The sequence below is a fragment of the Centruroides vittatus genome, unplaced genomic scaffold (assembly GCF_030686945.1).
Source record: "Centruroides vittatus isolate TY-2023 unplaced genomic scaffold, ASM3068694v2 contig_875, whole genome shotgun sequence".
Taxonomy (NCBI): Eukaryota; Metazoa; Arthropoda; class Arachnida; order Scorpiones; family Buthidae; genus Centruroides; species Centruroides vittatus.
The window spans coordinates 2240745-2259669 of record NW_027122567.1 but is presented as its reverse complement, the minus strand read 5'-3'; the positions used below and the strand labels follow the sequence as shown (position 1 = coordinate 2259669).

General features: G+C 31.7%; 2 protein-coding genes across 2 annotated transcripts in view; one reads left to right on the top strand and one right to left on the bottom strand.

The window, feature by feature from the left end:
• Positions 1–171, bottom strand: part of LOC136983000 (anillin-like) — a 64679-nt gene extending 64508 nt beyond the window's left edge. Inside the window, exon 1 of the mRNA XM_067279597.1 lies at positions 15–171. Within this exon, the coding sequence (XP_067135698.1) occupies positions 15–38 (24 nt within the window). The 5' untranslated portion in view covers positions 39–171. The remainder of the gene's footprint in view (positions 1–14) is intronic.
• Positions 172–1920: 1749 nt separating this feature from the next.
• Positions 1921–14485, top strand: LOC136983076 (acyloxyacyl hydrolase-like). The gene is made up of 18 exons (XM_067279708.1): positions 1921–2117; positions 2955–3111; positions 3725–3824; positions 3893–3958; positions 4030–4100; positions 4158–4227; positions 4355–4425; positions 4511–4559; positions 4878–5021; positions 8822–8891; positions 8953–9066; positions 12860–12896; positions 13274–13349; positions 13510–13626; positions 13702–13917; positions 13986–14082; positions 14156–14232; positions 14302–14485. Exons 1-18 carry the CDS (start codon positions 2015–2017, stop codon positions 14422–14424), a joined length of 1758 nt encoding a protein of 585 aa, XP_067135809.1. The 5' UTR covers positions 1921–2014; the 3' UTR covers positions 14425–14485.
• Positions 14486–18925: the final 4440 nt, after the last annotated feature.

Sequence of the window (18925 nt, the reverse complement as noted above, 5' to 3'; positions counted from 1 at the left end):
TTACTAAATAATACCTTTGTGAAAGGATCTAACTCCATAATTTCTGATCGAATAGCAAGATTATCTTTAAAACGGTCGATACTTCGTAACGTCTGAAATTTAAACTTCCCCCGCTAAGTATTAACGCGTGCGCAATAGGATAAGCTTTCCTAGAACTCTCGACGCTTCCGGTCACATGACGTCCTCTAGTGGTCAATGACGTTTTAAAACAAAATTTTTGTTTTTTAAAATCTGTTTTTAATTCAAAAGTTGTAAATATTATTTTTTTAAATTTTTTAATAAATTAACGGTAAATTTAATAAGTGTTTTAACTCGGGTGTCTTTTAAAAAATATTATTTTTTTACGTTTAATCTTGAAATCTGTTTTTAGTTAAAAAATCATTTAAACTCTTTATTTTTAGATGATTATTGATCATTCATAACGTAAACTTTATCGTTCGAAAATTAAATCTTAAAATCAGATATCGTTATCTTATAAACTGTTTAAATCATTACATTTCATCACAAATAATAATAATAAAAAAACAAAGAGTTATCACTAAAATAATCGTGTTTATTATAGTTGATTAGTAATTTGATGTCGATTTATTATTTTTCGTTTGTTTCGACGAACGAAATTTGCCATCAAAAGCGGAGCAGCCGGAATCACTTTCTCTCCCTCTAAAGGAGTTTGAGTCGCACCTGCAGAACTTTTTGTGGCTAGTTCAGCAGCATCGGGCTCATCCTCGTTACCCGACGCATTGTTGTAAGACAGAAGGACCCGTACTGTACTACATTGGGGCATTTGGTAAACGTGTGCCCCATCTTTGTCATTGAGTTGCCCTTTTCTAAATCCCCAATAGAGATCTAAGGTTTCAATTTATCTTTAAATTAGTTACTCATTTTTATTACAAAACATTTTTACCGGTGACAAAATGTACTGTAAGTACGTACTATGTCCTTTTTTCATAGTCTTCATGTGGGCCTGCACGAGCTGAACACGAACTTGCAAAAGGGCCTTTTTAATGTCTTCAAGACAAAGTTATTTAAAAATAATAATAATAATATAAACGTGACTTTTGTAATAGCAGCAATTTGAAATTAAACGATCAAATTATATAAAAATGAGTATCATTAAGAATACCATTTGTTAACATTAACTTTGACAACGCACTTCAGCTGCATCTTACTTTTGCTCATAGCTGGATATATTTATTGTAAATCAATATAAAATAAATTGAAATTTTTGATACTTTTTGGATTTATACATAAGTTAAAATTATAGTATTTCGCTTTCTCCGTACAAAAGACTTTAGAATATCTATTGTCAATCATTTGGTGGAGGTGGAAGGCTCTTAAATATTAGATTAAGACCGTCCTTGATATGTATGTAAACACATTTAAAATACGTATTGGTTATGTAATAGATAGATATAAAAGCGATCTCGGATGTATTTACGTGAGATTATCGCACCCGAAAACACCTTGTTAATCAACAAATATTTTAATAATACGGTTCCAATTCAATTTTAATCGAGTAAATATATATTTAACGTTTCAATTATTTAAATTCTATTTAAAATCTGACGAATTATGACATTCTTCTGTAAGTGGTTTTTCACAAAAATGCCTTTATAAAACTTCCTTTGTATCAGAATTACTTAATTGCTATCTTTATATGGCAAGCACTTACAGTAACAATAAAAACGATTCAATCCCGGTCATACACCCGCAAAAACGAGACATTATTCCGACCGATTCGGATCAACGTGATGGCTCTTCGAAAGAAACCGATAAGTTACACGCATGAAAAAAGATTAAACACAATTTATAATTAAATACGTTATCGAAATTTTATGACTCGAATTCAAAATGTTTACCTTTCATGATAAAATAGAAATTGAAACTAATATCTTAATCAAAGATAAAATAGTTGAGAGATAATCAGTTTGTTTGATGACTTATAGAAAATTATATAAAAGGCGACCTGAAGCGTAGGAAATATATAAACAGCATAAGAAAAACCTGTGTGAAAATGAAAGCTATACATCTTTTTGTTGTTATACTTTCGTTGGGGTTTGCTGTTGCTTCTATAACAAATTTCAAGAGGGGAGTCAATGGAGGAATGAAATGTGCAGGTACTTTCTTTTTATATATATATATATATTTCTCAAATTAACAATTTCATAGCAATACTGCACCAATTCTGCATTTATGAAGTGTTAAACACTTCATACTAAATGCATATATAAATTTCACAGAAAATGAACAGTTAAAAATTTATTACGATGTATAAGCCAATATATATATAATAAATGTTTTGATTTCTCATTTCCTGTGATTTATGAGATTTATTTTTCATCTTTTGCTGCAGAATTCCGTTTTAACATATTTTGTATATACAAGTCCTATACATGGGGAATTTTGAGGGTTTAACTCCCTATTTGGAAAGAATTAAAAAATACGAAAAAATGCAAAAATAACATTTTATATCCGTTCAGTTCTAACTTTGTTTACTTTATTTTGTTACTCTATGTCTCTTATATTGTAATTAGTAAACTACACGTAGAAAAAACCCTGATGAAGGACTGTATATAGTTCCATCAAATAAATCCTTCCACAATCATGATCCATCTAAAAATTTTCTTTAACAACATGAAAAGTTTTTAGTATAAATACTTCCTCTAGGGAAACCAAATTATAGACTATACAATAAAATTTATTTCAATACAATCTACATAAAGTTGATAAACTTTAATATACATCATGGATTAAACAATTATCTATAGAGTTTATGTTAATGAAAAATTCAATTTTATCATCGTTTTATCAACAGAACTAGGCTACTCTTATTGATTACAATGTAGCACTTTAAATATTTACTACTATTACAGATTAGGTGAATATATCTAGAACTGATTATGTAAATATACCGTATAAATATTTTTTAAATAACTTATTACTTAATTTTTTAGCGTGTACTATTGCTGTTGGATTATTGGAACAAATTGCTGAAGTAGAATCTAAAAATATCACTGATGTCGTTTCTAATATCTGTGACGTTTTTCCAACTACGTTTGCGCAGTTGTGTCGAATTATAGTGAAAAAATGGGGTTCTATTATAATACCTAAGTAAGAATTTTCTATTTATAAAAAAAAAAAAAATATTAAACTAAATAATGAGGCTTGCATACTGTATTTTGATTTTTAAAATAATCGGCATTGAAAGTTGTACAAAAATATAAATTTAAAAAAAAAACAAGCACTCTTTCTATTTTTTCGGCCTACTTTATTTTTTGTACAATTATTCTTAATAGGCACGTAGTGTACTTTTTAAAATTTTTCATTTATCCAAAAATTTTTTGTGCTTACATTGTTTATACCTGAAGAAATCTTTAACGAATATAGTAGAACTTATTGAGATGCAATTTTCAAATTGCAGACCTATAGATTCCCAGTTGTCCATTGACCTTCTTTGATCTCAAGAGCGAAGTTAGATGAAAATCGAAACTAGATGCGGAAAACTTAGGGGCCAAAAGTCACGTTATTTTTAAAGTAAAATTATCAAAACTTGCAGCCCAGCATTGTGGCAATGTCACAACAAGTAATTATTTATTAGACTAGACTTAGATTTTCATTTTCCTTTTACATTGTTTTTATACAACTTGCAATGCCAATTCTTGCACACTTACTTTTTAAAAATTATTAAACCAATTTTGTAACACTTTTTAATTCAAAACTTTAGAATGGTGAGGAAAGAATCTTCAGATGTAATTTGTTACAGTGTGGGCATGTGTCATGTTGATAAGGGTGAAGAATTTTGCCATCTTTTTCCTATACCTAAAGTTAGTTTCTATAACTTGTTTTTCTTACTTTTTTAATATTTTGAATTTAACAAATAAAACATTTATAGGAAGGGATGTATCCAGCTATTATGAAGTCTCAACAAGCTTCTAGAACTTTGCAAAATATTTTACAGGTTTAAAAAATTTTCACATTTTAATCATCATTTATTAATTAATTAATTTGAATGTACTTTTTTGCATGTAGTTAAATGTTAGAAATGTAAATTCTTTCTGTGATGATGAAGTTTTACGGATTGTGTGTGATATGTTTGAAAGGTAATAACAAAATTCATTTTTCATTAAAATCAAAATTTGTCTTTTAAAAATTATATTTTATAATAGATTTTCACTTCAAAACAAACCACTGATAGATCTGGACGGTGATAGTTACAGTACTGTTCAGGTAAATTATTATATGTACAAATATTTAAAATATCTCTAAAAAATTTGATACATAAACTTTGTAACTTCTATACTTTAGAGCTTTATTTTGTTACTTTCAAAATTAAATAATTTAATAATTACGTTAGGATTGGAGAGGTAGTTCTTGGCGAGGAAAAGACTGCAATGACTTGAGTAAACATATTCACCCAGGTCGCAGGTGACTATCTTTATTCAAAATTAACATTTATATTTAATAGTGTTAGTTAATTTATCCGTGTTTTATCAATTGTGCTTCCTCTTAGACCTGCCGATTATGATAGAGATATTGATTCAAACTGTAATGGAATATGGGTGAGTAACAATATATTTCCCAGTTCAAAGTTCAAGCTTGTCATAAAAAACTCATTCAACTTAAAATTTATTCTTTCATACACACAAGTCTGTTAAAACAACTAATTTTTCCAATTAATTATAGTAGTTTCATCCTAATCACTACTATAACATATTATAATCTTTAGAATGGTTCTGTAGTGTTTTAATTATTTCTTAATTAAAATATATTTTAAATACCATTTTACTCTATTAATAGTTTTAAAAAGCTTTCAGTGATATAAAAATTACTCATAAATTATACTTTAGTTCTCTATAACTTAAGATTTGTCATTGCAGGGTACAAATAAAATTACAGGTGAACCATACGAAAAAGAGCTTTGTGAAGGAACAAATCCACGTGGTCTCGTATATATAGGAGATTCAGTCGGTGCTCATCTACACATTCCTTCGCAATGGTTTACTGCTAAAGAATTTTTAAAAGTAAATTAAATTTTTATTAAATTTTATACACATTATAAATCCCGAAGAAAAATTATCTAGAGTTTCTCATTAAAATTTAAAAAAATAATATGCATCTGTTACAATGAAGTATCCAGAAAATGTATGCATTTTTAAAGTAAAATAGAAACAGTTAACATTCAAAGCTTCTATAATTTTTCAAAAAATAATATCCACTAATAATCTTTTTTCTTTAATCTGAGCACTTACGTGTCATCTTACAAATATATTTTTCCAGACTTCGATCCAGTTATGATTTTTAACTTCTTTATTGTTTTCAAATATTTTTTCTATTTTGAAAAATTAAAATTAAAATTTAGAGAATTATTAACAAATTTCCTTTCCTGCCAGTCTCATTAAACTCTTAATTTTCACTGCGTTATTATTTGTGTCGTGTGATCAAGCATTATTCTGTTTAATGAACAGAAAGTAACATGCTTTAAGTGTATTCGATTTATTCAAAAAAATTGCATTTTTTTTTATTTACTGAAACACTAACTTCTGTATTGTTTCTGGCCTAAATTTAGCTATATTTTCAGCATATAAACTTTTAAATATTTCCCACTTAATGAATCCACTTAAAAAGTTTGTTATTTGCTAAAGATAGTCTAAGTTTAAACAAATGTTTGAAATGTTAAATACTATTTGGTAAACTTAAAAGTAACATTTTTAATCCTTTCCATAATTGCACCATCACAACAAATCCGTAACTGTTAAATATGCAGTAACTTACATTTATTACTCTAACGTTTTCGGTCGTTTTGACTGACCATCTTCAGGAAAATACGTAAAATTTAAAATTTCAGAAAAATAACAAAGCCGTTCGTATTCCAAAACAGTTTTTATAAGCTTCTATTTTCGGAATACACAAATTTTAAAAAACGGGCGTGTTTGTTATTTTTACGTATTATACAATAGCGAGGTTGAGGCCGAAGTTTTAAACGCGAAAACGTGTACGTCGGACGTTCAGCGTCGCTTTCCTGTAAGCCTAGAAGTTTGACAATGATGTTTGGAAAGTCAGTGGAATCATGCTCGACATTCCAAACGCCATTGTCAAACTTCTAGGCTTACAGGAAAGCGACGCAGAAGTTCAGTCCGACGTACACGTTTTCGCATTTAAAACTTCGACCTTAACCTCGCTAATATCGCATGACACGTTTCAAAATCAATAAACATTTCGGAGGGTTGTCATGTACTCAACAACAGCAAATTCGTTCTGCATTTCATTTCTTTTCACCTCCCTGTCTTGTATTCTCCATTTGTATATCATTCTCTTTATCGTTTTTCTCTTGACCCCAACCAGACGAGCCATCTCCTCGATATATTCTAGCTTTCTTATCTTATCGGTGCAATGCGTATAAGCTTGTTTTATGAGAGCTCTATATGCTGCTAATCTGCTAATAGCTCACTGGGTCGTGGGAGGCTCACGGTATGAATATTGCGTTATATGTCGGCCTCCTGTAAATATCGTTGGTGACGTTTCCATTTAACTTCATCGAGATGTCTAGGAAGTGCGCGGCGACATCGCCTTCCTGCTCCAATTCTGTTTCTAATCCAAATGTGTTCAAATTAATCTCTTTAATTTCCGGATGTTAGGCTTCTTCTTCCATACTTCTCCTGTGGGCACTAAGGCGGCCTCTTTTTAGCAAGCCCATTATGGGTTCGGCCAGGCGCCCAATGGGGCGGCTGGATGGTGAGGGATGGGGCCCCGACATATCCGGACTGACCACCCCAAAAATTCCTGAAAATTTTTCGAGTCGTCCAGATTCGATCCCGGGCCCCTCAAAGCGATAGGCTACCACCTTGCCGCTTGGCCATCCGGTCATCTCTTCTTTCATACTGTTAATACATCATCCACAAAACGCGCATATGCAGCAATACTCTGTTTTTGTGTATGATTGCTCTTTCTAATGATCTCAATACCATCTCGCAGTGACCTGGAAACGGGGCTGCCTATGAGTACTCCTTTATTTTGCTCGTATACCTGCCATTGAATGTGAAAAGCGATGAAAATGTAGCCAGGTGCGCCGGCTTTATTTTTTATGAAATTTTAAATTTTACGTATTTTCCTAAAGATTGTCGATCAAAAGGACCGAAAACGTTAGATTAATGTTAGTTACTTCATATTTAATGGTTACGGATTTGCTAAAAGTAACAATTTACTTATTACAATGTGATGCGATATTTTGTTCATTTTTGTTATAGACACCTCAAAAGTGAAATCGCAATACCACAAAGGAATGTGCTTAGCCACGTGCACGTTGTAGGACTGGTAGAGATGGAAGACATATGCAAAAGATTAAAAGAGCATACAAAGATATCCTACAGACACCTGTTTCCTTAATTTAGATTCTTGTTTGATAAATTGTATAAAAGTGTTATTTCAGTAACCTACCTGTTAGTGGTGTTTTGCCAAACTTATCACAATAACTTATAACACTCTTCTTTTATTCTTCTTAGGTATCTTTAACAAAAATGCATTTTGGACTTGTATCGTCCCTCTTCAGTTCTTTTACAGTTGTCACAATTAAATTTTGGTGTACATTCTAGATTATTAAATGCACATAAACTAATCCTACTGCCTACTATCTAATACTTCAAAAAGTAACATTATTAAACCAATGGAACACAAACCACAAGACAAGAAACATGCATTTAAAATTATAACTAAAGTACTGTACATAGTGAGGCTCACTATGTACAGTACTTGTTATACGAGCTAGCATCTGGTGTTTATACTCCAAAACTGGGTACCACATGACCTGATACATATGCAAATTTAATCATGTGCATATATCAGTCACCTCTACTGGTCCTGCAATGTTCATGTGGATATGCACATTCCTTCATGGTGCTATAATTTCAGTTTTGAGGAGTGTAGATGATTGTTTAGTTGAATTGGTTTCATTAAAATTATGAACTATGAACAAAATAATAACAAATAAAAAACTCTTTTTAAGATTATTTTTAGACATTAAAAAAGCTCACTTATATTTCTTGCTTGGACTATTGTTCTCTTCTACCATTTATGCTTCTTATGTAATTATTATTATTCTTATTATTCTATTATCAAATAGTATATGCAAAAACTAAAATATTTTTAGGATAAAAATTTAATATGGACATTCACAATATAAGGTCAAAAACATTATTTTTCAAGTTCTGCAAAATTACATTTCAAGCAGATATGCAAAATATAAATAATTCATCTTTGAGAAATTAAGTTCAGGAAATATATTGCAATGACCTGTAAGAAAAAAATAATTAATTCACAGATATCATATCATTGTAAATGAAATGCATTTACAACTTAACTCAAATGTTTCTCACATTTCTAAGTATTTGCTGACAAAAAAAATTTTTTAAGATAATCTTCCTAAAAGCAATAATCACAATAGAAAGAAAAATAAATTTACTGTTTAAACATTTCTGGAAATGTATCATCTTCACCTACTGAATCCTATGAAATGTACTGTACTTAAATTGCTACAAAATAACATATTGGAAAACAAGAGTCACATACAAGGCAATACTGTTGAATTTATCTACAATGAAAGTAACAAATTCATTATATTAATATATAAAATTATGAAATGTTGTTATCTTCCAACAAACATATCTAAATTATTATTTCATGATTTTTAAAGTAAAAATGTTATTGTTTTCAGATTAAACAGATAGCAAGAAATAATTCTCATTTCTTAAAAACCATAAATTTTTCAGAAAGCCTAGTTAATTTTTCTGATTATTTACATTATATACAAACCTTTCATTTGTTTTAGAAATATTTTATACACCTTAAATTTATTCGTGGAAATGAATTTGACTGGCCTGAAACATCATTTGCAACAGGTAAACATTTTAAATTTTAATAATTAGTTCATAAAACTATATTATTATTACTTATTTCCAGGTTATAAGAATCTCTCTTGGCCTACACTTCAAGGATACACAGATTCTTTGTATTTCAGATTAAGGGAACACAATTTATGTAATCATAGAGATTATCAAAATTTGGCTGTCAATGGTATTGTTTCATAAATATTCACATTAAAGTAGAAGTATGTTAATCTGGCATCTACAGAATCACAGTGGTGCTGGATTATTGAAACTGTCAGATTACTGGATGGTTTTGTACTTTTGCAAAATTTGATAAGTTATATACAATCTGAACATTGCAGACATTGCTATGCATTTTGTAACAGGACACACTGCTGTGCACTTTAAACTTGTTTATACAAGCTCATTAATCAGCCTAAATATGATACCATTCATGACTATACTGTGCTAAGATTGAAAAGCCTGCTAAAACATTTCAATGAACACTATACTGCACAAAATCAGTATTCACAATAATTCATATGTATAAACTGAAATATTTATTTTTCTCTATTTAGTTACTATTGTGACTTTTTCACAAGTTCTCGCACTGTTCCACTTTAGCATAAGCAGTATACACTACTTTTAACATTGTATGCAGATTGAAATTCAATGATATTGCAATCACAGGTAACCAACTTTCAAATAAAAGTCCCTATAGTATATTTAAAAATGGTACTCACTCACTAATCCATCAATGACTGTCTGCCAGATGATGATACAACAATGTTTCTGCAAGTGAGGGGATGTGCTTTGCAACTTTTAGCCACAAGAATGACCTTGTTGTCTTGGGGAAGTCCTCCTTTTTCAAAATTCTGCTTCATAACACAAACATGAAAAAACAAGTTCTTGGCAATTACAAAGGTCATCCAAAAGCACTCAACTATTTTATATGTATACTGGCAAGCTTGTAAAGTTTTGAAATGCTCTTAGCTTCTTGGACTTCTCTATAACCAGAATTTTCAGTTCATGCATGCAAGAAGTGTTTCTAAGTGCACAAACACTAGTTCTGTTCTTAATCTGTTAGCAGCTTTCTTTTCATTTCCAACTAAGGTAGTGATCAAAAGACAGCATTCCAACATCCCAGTTTTGTTGGCACTGTGTACCTGAGAGGAAGATAAATCATTGCCTCTACCAAATCCAAAACACTGCAATATTTTTCTGCAGCAATATGATCAGAAACTTTTGTTCTCCACAAATATCAAGTTTTCAATGCTGTGTCAGTTTGAATCTTTGAAACCAACCATCAGAGAAAGAACATACCTCGGCAGTATTTATTTTTGTGTAAAAGTGTTTTGATTTTTCAATCACCACTGGGCTAGTAATTGTTACTCTTTCATTGCATTTTGTCTTAAACCATTTTTACAAAAAACTACATCTAATTCAGCCATTTTTGGTTATCTTAGATGCATCCTTTCTTCCAAAAGCTTAGATGCTTCATATTTGGTGTAAGTTCCCCGATATGGGGGGGTTTATTCCCAACCATCGGGATGGCTAAGGTTTATTTGTATGCGGGTGGTGGTTTTGAGGAGGCATAAAAACAAGTGTTTCACATAGAAACCGTTTATTTTTGTCAAAAATGCTTACATTAATTTAGCAATGGTCCTTAATTAAGTTCAGATCTTTAGGTTGTCTTCGGGAGTTGTTTTCGGTTTCGGTCTGGTTCTACGCTGGAGGGGCCCCGTAGCAATGTCGAGTAAAATGTTCAAAATCTGAAGAGACAGCACACAAAAGATGAATGGAAACACCACTAACAGAGGTAAACGATCACAACAGGTAGTCTAGTGGAAGCTCTCTTTGTTTCTTGAAGTCGGAGTTTCTATAAGTTTTTAGTGATGGACTTGTTGCTAATTGGACAGATTTTTCTTCTGCACCTTCTAATTGGTCTCCCACCCGTCTCCAAGTGTAAATGGAGCTCTGTATAGGTTGCGGGGAAGATCAGCTAGAGATGATTTACCTGACAGTCTTTTAGACTCTGATCACATTTAATCGTTGACTATGACACCTACGCCCATTCTAAAATTTTCTAGTTTCGTTTTGCTTTCTAAACTGCATCTTAAATTGTTAATATTTTGAATTTTCTTTATCTAAAATTTTGTTTTTCCCACTACTCTTTATAAGCATCGACATCGACATCAAAGTCCGGTGTCACCGATTCGACACTCATACAACTTGTTTTCTTTACTGTTGACCTTAACAAATTTTACGCTTTTCTCTTTAAACGGAATTTCCGGGCCTTACATTTGGCTACAAATGACAACAGGCTTTCTACTTCGTCAGATTGTTGGCAACCAAATGCTAAAATTATTCATAATTTTCTGCTGATATACATCTTTTTCCAGTTATCTGATGATTTTCATTTTCTTTGTTACACTAGTTAATGGGATGAAGAGAAAATGTATGGAACATTCTGTTTTTGTGCCTTTGCCACTTTTCCTGTTTTCTTTCTATTCCCTTTGCATGATTGATATATACATTGCATAAATACTTGAATTGCCACCAAGTAGAAGCTGAAGTCTATATAAATGGATAATAGTACTGGAAATTTGATCTAGAGACAGAAGTAAGTTGCATATAAGTTGGATTAGCTTGTCAAATGTATTTACAACTTTATTGAATGATGGCTAGTAAGCAACTTGAGAACAACCTGTGAGAAACTGCAGAGACTCCCAAAGAACTGGCATTAGTTTGGAGGGAAGTTCCTTTCATACACACAGCTATACAGACTTATGGAAGATGATTTCAAGTTTGTTCCTAAAAGATGTTTGCACCAACTTTAATGATTATAGCATAAACATTTGTGACACCACCGAGTCTTTCAGGACTTTGAAATTGTGACAGAGAGTGGTTATGTCACGCGAGCAGTTGTGGGTGAGTGGTTATGTCCGTTGTGGAGGTGGAGGAAGGAGAAACAAGGAAGTAAGTCACTCAGGATACTGGCTAAGTAACAAGAATAAATTTAATAAAAATAACAGTGAATACAGGCGATGCATAGCTAACAGTCTCACCCAAAATTTCTAAATACATGGAGAGAGAGAGAGAGTTTACAAATGACCCGCGAGTTGATAAATACCTTGGTTAGAAGATTGGCCGTTTAGCAGGGTCTAAATGGTATCCAAGAATTATAATCCACTGAGACACACACAGTCCTTGTGGACTGTGTGTGTCTCAGTGGTCCACAGTGTAAAACACTGTCCCAATGTCCATGGTGTAAAACACTCCACACGATCTTCTAGGTAGCACTTGAGTGTAGATTGAAGGTGAAAGTTTCGGGATGTTTTTCCAAGGGTTGGTTTTACAATGACCAGACGACGACTGCCTGGATTTGTCCTCATTCTCCCATATTATTTTTCCTCTTGGGTTTTTTCCATGAAGTCAGGATCTCTTTGTTAAGGGTCGAGTGTCCAATACGTGAATTACTTCTAAAAGTTCCGGGTGACAGACAACTAACTAGATGGATCATCCTCAACGAGGAAGCAAGTTCGTGGGAAATGATTTTTATGATTTTCAACAGATCTTTTGATAAAATGGTGGAGGTGAAACAATCGAAAAAAATTTGATTGAACACCATTTGTCCATCATACATTTATTAGGCAAAGAAAAGCATTAGTGAAGATGTCAAACCCACAGAAACAAGATGCTGTAATGAGTTATTCCTCTTTATCACATCGTTGCTGATCCCACAAATGACTGATATGTAGTAGTGTGCACAGCAACAGCCATCTTCACCTCAATTTCCACCCACAAACCTTTATATACATGTAAATTCAGATTCACAGAAAACATGCATGCTGGATGATGATCACACAATTTCAGATTATTAAGTATTTTTCAGATGTAGCCAGTTTTCCTGACATTCTGCATTATAGGGTGCCAGATTAAACTTCTGCTGTATTAATGTTATGATTAATTATTATTATTATTAATAAAATTATTATTAGGTGCAGACAGTGAAGAGACAATTAAATATATTAAAGAGTAAGTTTATACTTCGTAAGTTAATAGTGCTACTCAATATATTAAGCTCAAAAATTCTTTTAAAAATAGTCCAAAACATTTAAGTGCAATCCAAAATATTTTGGGCTTTTTTCCCCATTTTAAATGGTTATATATTCTTGAACATTTATTCTGAAAATGTAGGAAAAGACCAAAATTTTAAATGAAGGAACTTTTAGGCCTAATATCAAGTATTAATTTAACTCTAAAAAAAATGATTAAATAAGTAATTGTTTAGACATCAATGATAAAATTATCTACTTACTTCCCTAGAATATATATAAGAACAGAATGAAAAGTGTTTTTATTAGAATAAATTTTATATATCTTCTCTAAACTATTTTTTTTGTTTTTGGTAGAATTTCACGTAACAAGACATCATTACCTGTGATTGCCATATATGCCATGATGGGAAATGATATCTGTTCAGGGCAAGTAATTCTATAAATTAAATATAAATTAGCTAAGGTATTCTTACAAGATTCAATAAAATTATAAACTTATATCAAATTAAAGACTTATTGATCATATTAAATTTATACTTCATATGTTTTACGTATCTGATGATAAAACATCTTGGTTGATTGAAATTAAGAAATTAATGTTCATAAATAACAATTGTTATTTTTTTTTCAGTTACATGAATTCTTTAAATGACTTAATTAAACCAGAAAAATTTAAGGAAAATGTATTAAAAAGTCTAAACTTTTTGGTAAAATCTAAGTTTTATTCTATTATAAATACTTTAATTTTACTTGTTTTTTTAAAGCTGTAAAATTTTCAACAGGAAAATACATTACCTCCCAATAGTCATGTTGTATTAATGGGTTTAGTAAATGGTTCTTTCATTTATCCTACAATGGCAAAACATTTACATCCTCTGGGACAAGTAAATAAAGATGTAACTTATGCTGACTTATATAATTGGTTTAATTGTATGAAAATCGGTCCTTGTTATCAATGGTTGAATAAAAATGAAACCCTAAGGACAGCTACTTCAAAGGTAAATTTTTAAATCTGATTTTAATATAATAAGCAATTATTGAAAATAAAATTTATATTTTTATGTAGAGAGGAGAGGAACTTTCCATTGTCTTAAAACAAATAAGTATTTCATATAAATTCAAGTCATTTAAACTCCATTATATGCATAATCCATTACATCAAGGTAAAATCTTATCTGCTATAAATTTTAAAATTATATTTATATTTAACAATAATTATATGTATTAATCACTTAGTAATGCGCGAATGGCAACAATCAGGATATTTAATATGGGAAATGTTAGAACCAAGTTTTAGCTTTCATCCTGTACAGGTAAGATTTGTCTTGACTAGTAGAAAAATTATATAAAATTATAGTGAAATCTTTTTATATTATTTTCAGAAATTACAACCTTTTATTACAAAAATAATTTGGAGAGAACTAGCAGAAAGAAATATTGTAGGTAAAGCTAATCCAAATAATGAAAAGATTCAAATACTGTTTGGTAATCAAGGTGGACATTAAATCATTCTAAACATAATTTATCAAAAAAATACACCACACCACACCAGAATATATGTAACACCAGAGACAGAACAAATTTCTGGTGGTTCTACAAAAAACAAACACTACACAAACATTTTCCAACTCCTGAGTTCTTCAGTTTTGACAGAATGGTTACCAGATAAAAGATTATCAGAACAAATGTCTATTTGTAAAAATTTTTAAAACAAGTAATTCAAATGACCTTTAGAAATTATAAACAAACATTTTTTCTTTTACATAGGCATTGTTATGCCATAATGATCATTCAGTTAACCACTATAATGTTGTGTTGAACAGAGCCTGCCAGGCCATTGACAATACCATTTTCTTTTTAAAATTTATATACAAGATGACTCAAAGACATGCTAGAACATCGACATCCTTCTCTACATATACAGCAGACCCGAAAATAGTTATGGTCTTCACACGGGTCAAACTCTTCCTCACAACATCGCACACAGAGCTTCTCGGATGGTTGGAAGCCATAGAAAGTTTTAAAGCTAACTTTTTGAATCATCTTGTATAAATTTTAAGGAGGAAATGGCATTTTCATTGGCCTGTCAGGCCTTGCTGGACACCACCTGTAGTGGTTAATTGAATGATCATTATGCACATGACAATGCCAATGTAGCAGTAAATTTATGTTTACAATTTTGAAGGTTATTCAAATTATGTTGTTTTAAAAATGTTTACAAACAGACATTTGTTCTAATAAAGTTTCATCTGGTAACCATTCTGTCAAACCTGAAGAATCAGGAGTTGGAAAATGTTTGTGCAGTGTTCGTTTTTTATATTATATGCAAGAAATTGGTTCTGTAAATGTTGTTACATACTTTATCATTATAACAATTGCTGTAATTTTTTGTATTTATAATTTAAATAATTTTTTTTTTTGTAAATGTGTGCATATAAGTATGTATCAATGTAATTTTCAATTTTGAAGATTAAATATTTTGACAATTATGAATCATAATGAAAGCTTATTGTTGAAAATATTTTATATGGAAATTAAATGTTTTAGATATATTAAAATTAAAACAAATATGTATCAATCTTGGTAGTATTGGGATAAAACATCTGTTTTATCAATACAAATATCAAATACTTAAATTTCATTGTAGCATTAGAATTAATTCTAAAATTTAAAGTGGAGAAAACAAAGTATAGATACTTTCAATTTGCTTTTTTTTCCCTCTACAGTGTTTTTGATTTTAATGTAAGTCATCTAAATAAGCACAAGCTTCAATAGTTTTGACTTATAAATATCAATATATCTGTAAAGATTTTATGCATTTATTCAATATCAATTAATCATGATGATCATATATAAATAAATAAATAAAATTTAAATTTTTAAAATAAGATTTTTTTTTTAACTAGGACACTAATATAAACAAACAGCCCATTTTTATAAAGTGAATATTTTTCCAGTAAAATACACTCATTGCCATAAAAATTAGCACACCAAGAAGGAGTCATCATATTGCTGCAAAACTTGGCATGCATATATGGAGATGATTAGAATTATAGCATGATGACTCATTGCATATTGCTAGCAGAGGGAGTTAAATTGCATCCCTTTGGTCTATAAAAACACAAGCATACTGTCTATAGTTTACCTGTTACAGTCATGGTATCACTAGAGAAGCCTTTACATCGCAATCAAAGATCACATGAACAACCAAATTTGAGAAGGAAAAGTTCATCAGGTTGAGAGAAGCCAGATGTTTATCTTGCTGAATAGCCCACTACCTAGGCTGTTCTGACAACTCTCATTCACTGGTCCCATCTCCAGTGGGACTAGTGGACAACAGTTGAGAGTGGACTAAGAGAGAGAGCTTGCATATATGCGCCCAGACTCAGGACACCCTCAGAAGACCACTAGCCAAGAGAACCGCCTGATCCTGCAACAAGCACAGACTCAGCCAACCGTATCATTGTCTGCCATCTGGACACAAGTGGCATCATCATTACAGGTCCCTATGTCTGTCTGTACCATTTCCAGGCACCTGAGTAAGAAACATTTTGTATCGTAGTCGCCATTATGTGCTGCCATTATCATCACCCACCGTCACCTCCATTTGGAGTGGTGTTGCTCCTGACAGGATTGGACTGCAACAGAATGGAACCAGGTCGTCTACAGCAATGAAATCCAGATTCAGTTTTGGCACTGACAATGGCCATGTTTATTTCTGGAGGCCCCATGGAGAATGCCTCAATATTGCCTACACTTTGGAGCAGCACACTGCCCCTACAGGTGGTATGATAGTCTGGATGCCTTCACATACAACAGCCGGTAACCTCTAGTAGTGGTCCAAGAGACCATGACAACCCAGAAATATGTTAGTGACATCCTGCAGCCACATGTGTTGCCTCTTATGGCAGGGATTCCAAGAGCCATTTCAAGTGCTCAACCACAGCACTTGAGTATGGCAATATGGCAGAGGCAGTCCTGTAACACGGTAAGTGTTACAGGACTGCCTCTGCCATATTGCCATACTTCCCTGGCCTGCCCGGTCCCGATTTATCACCAATTGATCACCTGAGACATCAAGTTGGACAGCCTAGGAGTTTGGCTAAACTAGAGGACCGCTTTGCAATCCAGTTACTGTGAATTGAAATGCCACAGGACACCATATGGTATTTGCATGCCTCCATGCCTGCCCATACCATATTGTGTGTTACACACTAGAGGCGGTCCAACAGGTTACTAGAACCTCCTTTCATTTGTAGTTTATCCTGCAATAAATAAACGATCCTTTTGCTTTTATTTTGTAATCACTTGCTTATATCACCATTACACTCTCACATACAATTTTGTTCAATTCCGACAACTCCTCCTTAGTGCACTAATTTTTATAACAATAAGTATATGAATTAATTTAAAATGTAAATACAAAATATGTTCATAGTAACTATTTAATTTGTTTTTGTTTGATAATTAACCATAAAACTATCAATACAAAGAAAACATTTAAGAAATTATTTTTAAGTATTTTATTCTATTTTTAACAAAGCAGCTTTTATATTTAATTATTGAATCAAATTGTTGTTATTTCAAATAATGTGTGTTTAAATTTTAATAAACATACATAGAAAAAACATTTTGCAGTTGTTATAGAAAATAAAACATATTCAAACCAGATAAACAAATAAATTGTAAAACTGGTTTGAATTTTCCAAACTTCAGTTTATTCAGGTTAGTCACCACTGAACTTAGTTAGACCAGGCTGTACTTAACATGTCATCCAATAAATAGGTTTAAAAAAAGTAGCTTTGATTCATTGCATGAATGTTTTACATAATTTAAAACAAATATACAGTAATTAATCTTTATTTTTCTAAATATCAACTTGATATCTTGCAAGTTTAACAAAATTGAGCCAGTCAAACTTGAGTCACAGGCATCAAAAAACATTGACCGCTGCATCACCCATGTCAATGAACATAGACCAGCCAATAATTTGCATTTAAATATTACAGTTGCAGTATTTCTGAAACAACTGATTATTTTAGCCTCACTTTAGCCTGCAGTAATCCTGTGAATGATATAAGGTGCTTTTTTAGTTTTATTTATGAATCTTTGCATTTTGTCTACAATGACCAGCAGAAAAGCTGTTTCAGAAGATTTACTTCCACAACTTTGTTTATCATTGCTAAACAAAGTTGTGGAATGTCTGAGAAAGCTATTAGAAAAAAGCTAATGCTAAGCAAGACAACAGTGCACCAGATTATTGTTTATTACACTAACCACAGCCATGTTATACCTAATACCTAATAGCCATGTTATACCTAAACGGCATACTGTCTATAGTTTACCTGTTACAGAGAGTCATGGTATCACTAGAGATGCCTTTACATCGCAGTTTAGGTATAACAGGACATCAGCGAAAAACTTCAAAAGTTGATGATAGGAGTTTTAAAAGAATCATAAAAAACAATCACTGTGCCACAGATATTGAATGTAACTGAAAGTGAAGTCAAGATAGCTGTCCTAGTTGGACTTAGCCAAGGGTGTGAAAAGGAGAGAGTATAGAGGGATGGGTGCGGGGTAGAGTGGGGAAGGGGAGGAAGAGGGGAAAAGAGATGGAAAGTAGAGGTAAAGTTTGGGATCACATTTCTGATTTGCATCGCACTTACAAAAGAAAACAGTCATTGGTACAAATACATTTACAGATTGCCTTTCCTGCTAGAATACAATAGTGATATACAGAACAATATTTACATGGCAGTGGCCTGCCACTACTGGTAATCTCGACAAAAAGCAGATACTATGCTAATATGTTCCATAAATGAACAAAGTTTCGTTAACAGAAAACCTCAGTGACAAAATCGCTGATTAGAGCATTACACAGAGGATCACAGTTGCAACCTTAGACCAGATCAAGAGATGCCACAAAGGACACCATAGGTAACACCTACAATGTACTGTATTACAATTGATACAGAGAGTCAAACAGCAGAAGGATCCCTGCATGTT

What these genes read in the sequence shown, in the direction of transcription:
- LOC136983076 (XM_067279708.1), top strand. Translation starts at nt 2,015, where the DNA reads ATGAAAGCTATACATCTTTTTGTTGTTATACTTTCGTTGGGGTTTGCT. An exon ending in ATAGTTACAGTACTGTTCAG is followed by an intron (nt 4,228 to 4,354) that starts GTAAATTATTAT and finishes TAATTACGTTAG; the next exon opens with GATTGGAGAGGTAGTTCTTG. An exon ending in TTAGCTTTCATCCTGTACAG is followed by an intron (nt 14,233 to 14,301) that starts GTAAGATTTGTC and finishes TATTATTTTCAG; the next exon opens with AAATTACAACCTTTTATTAC.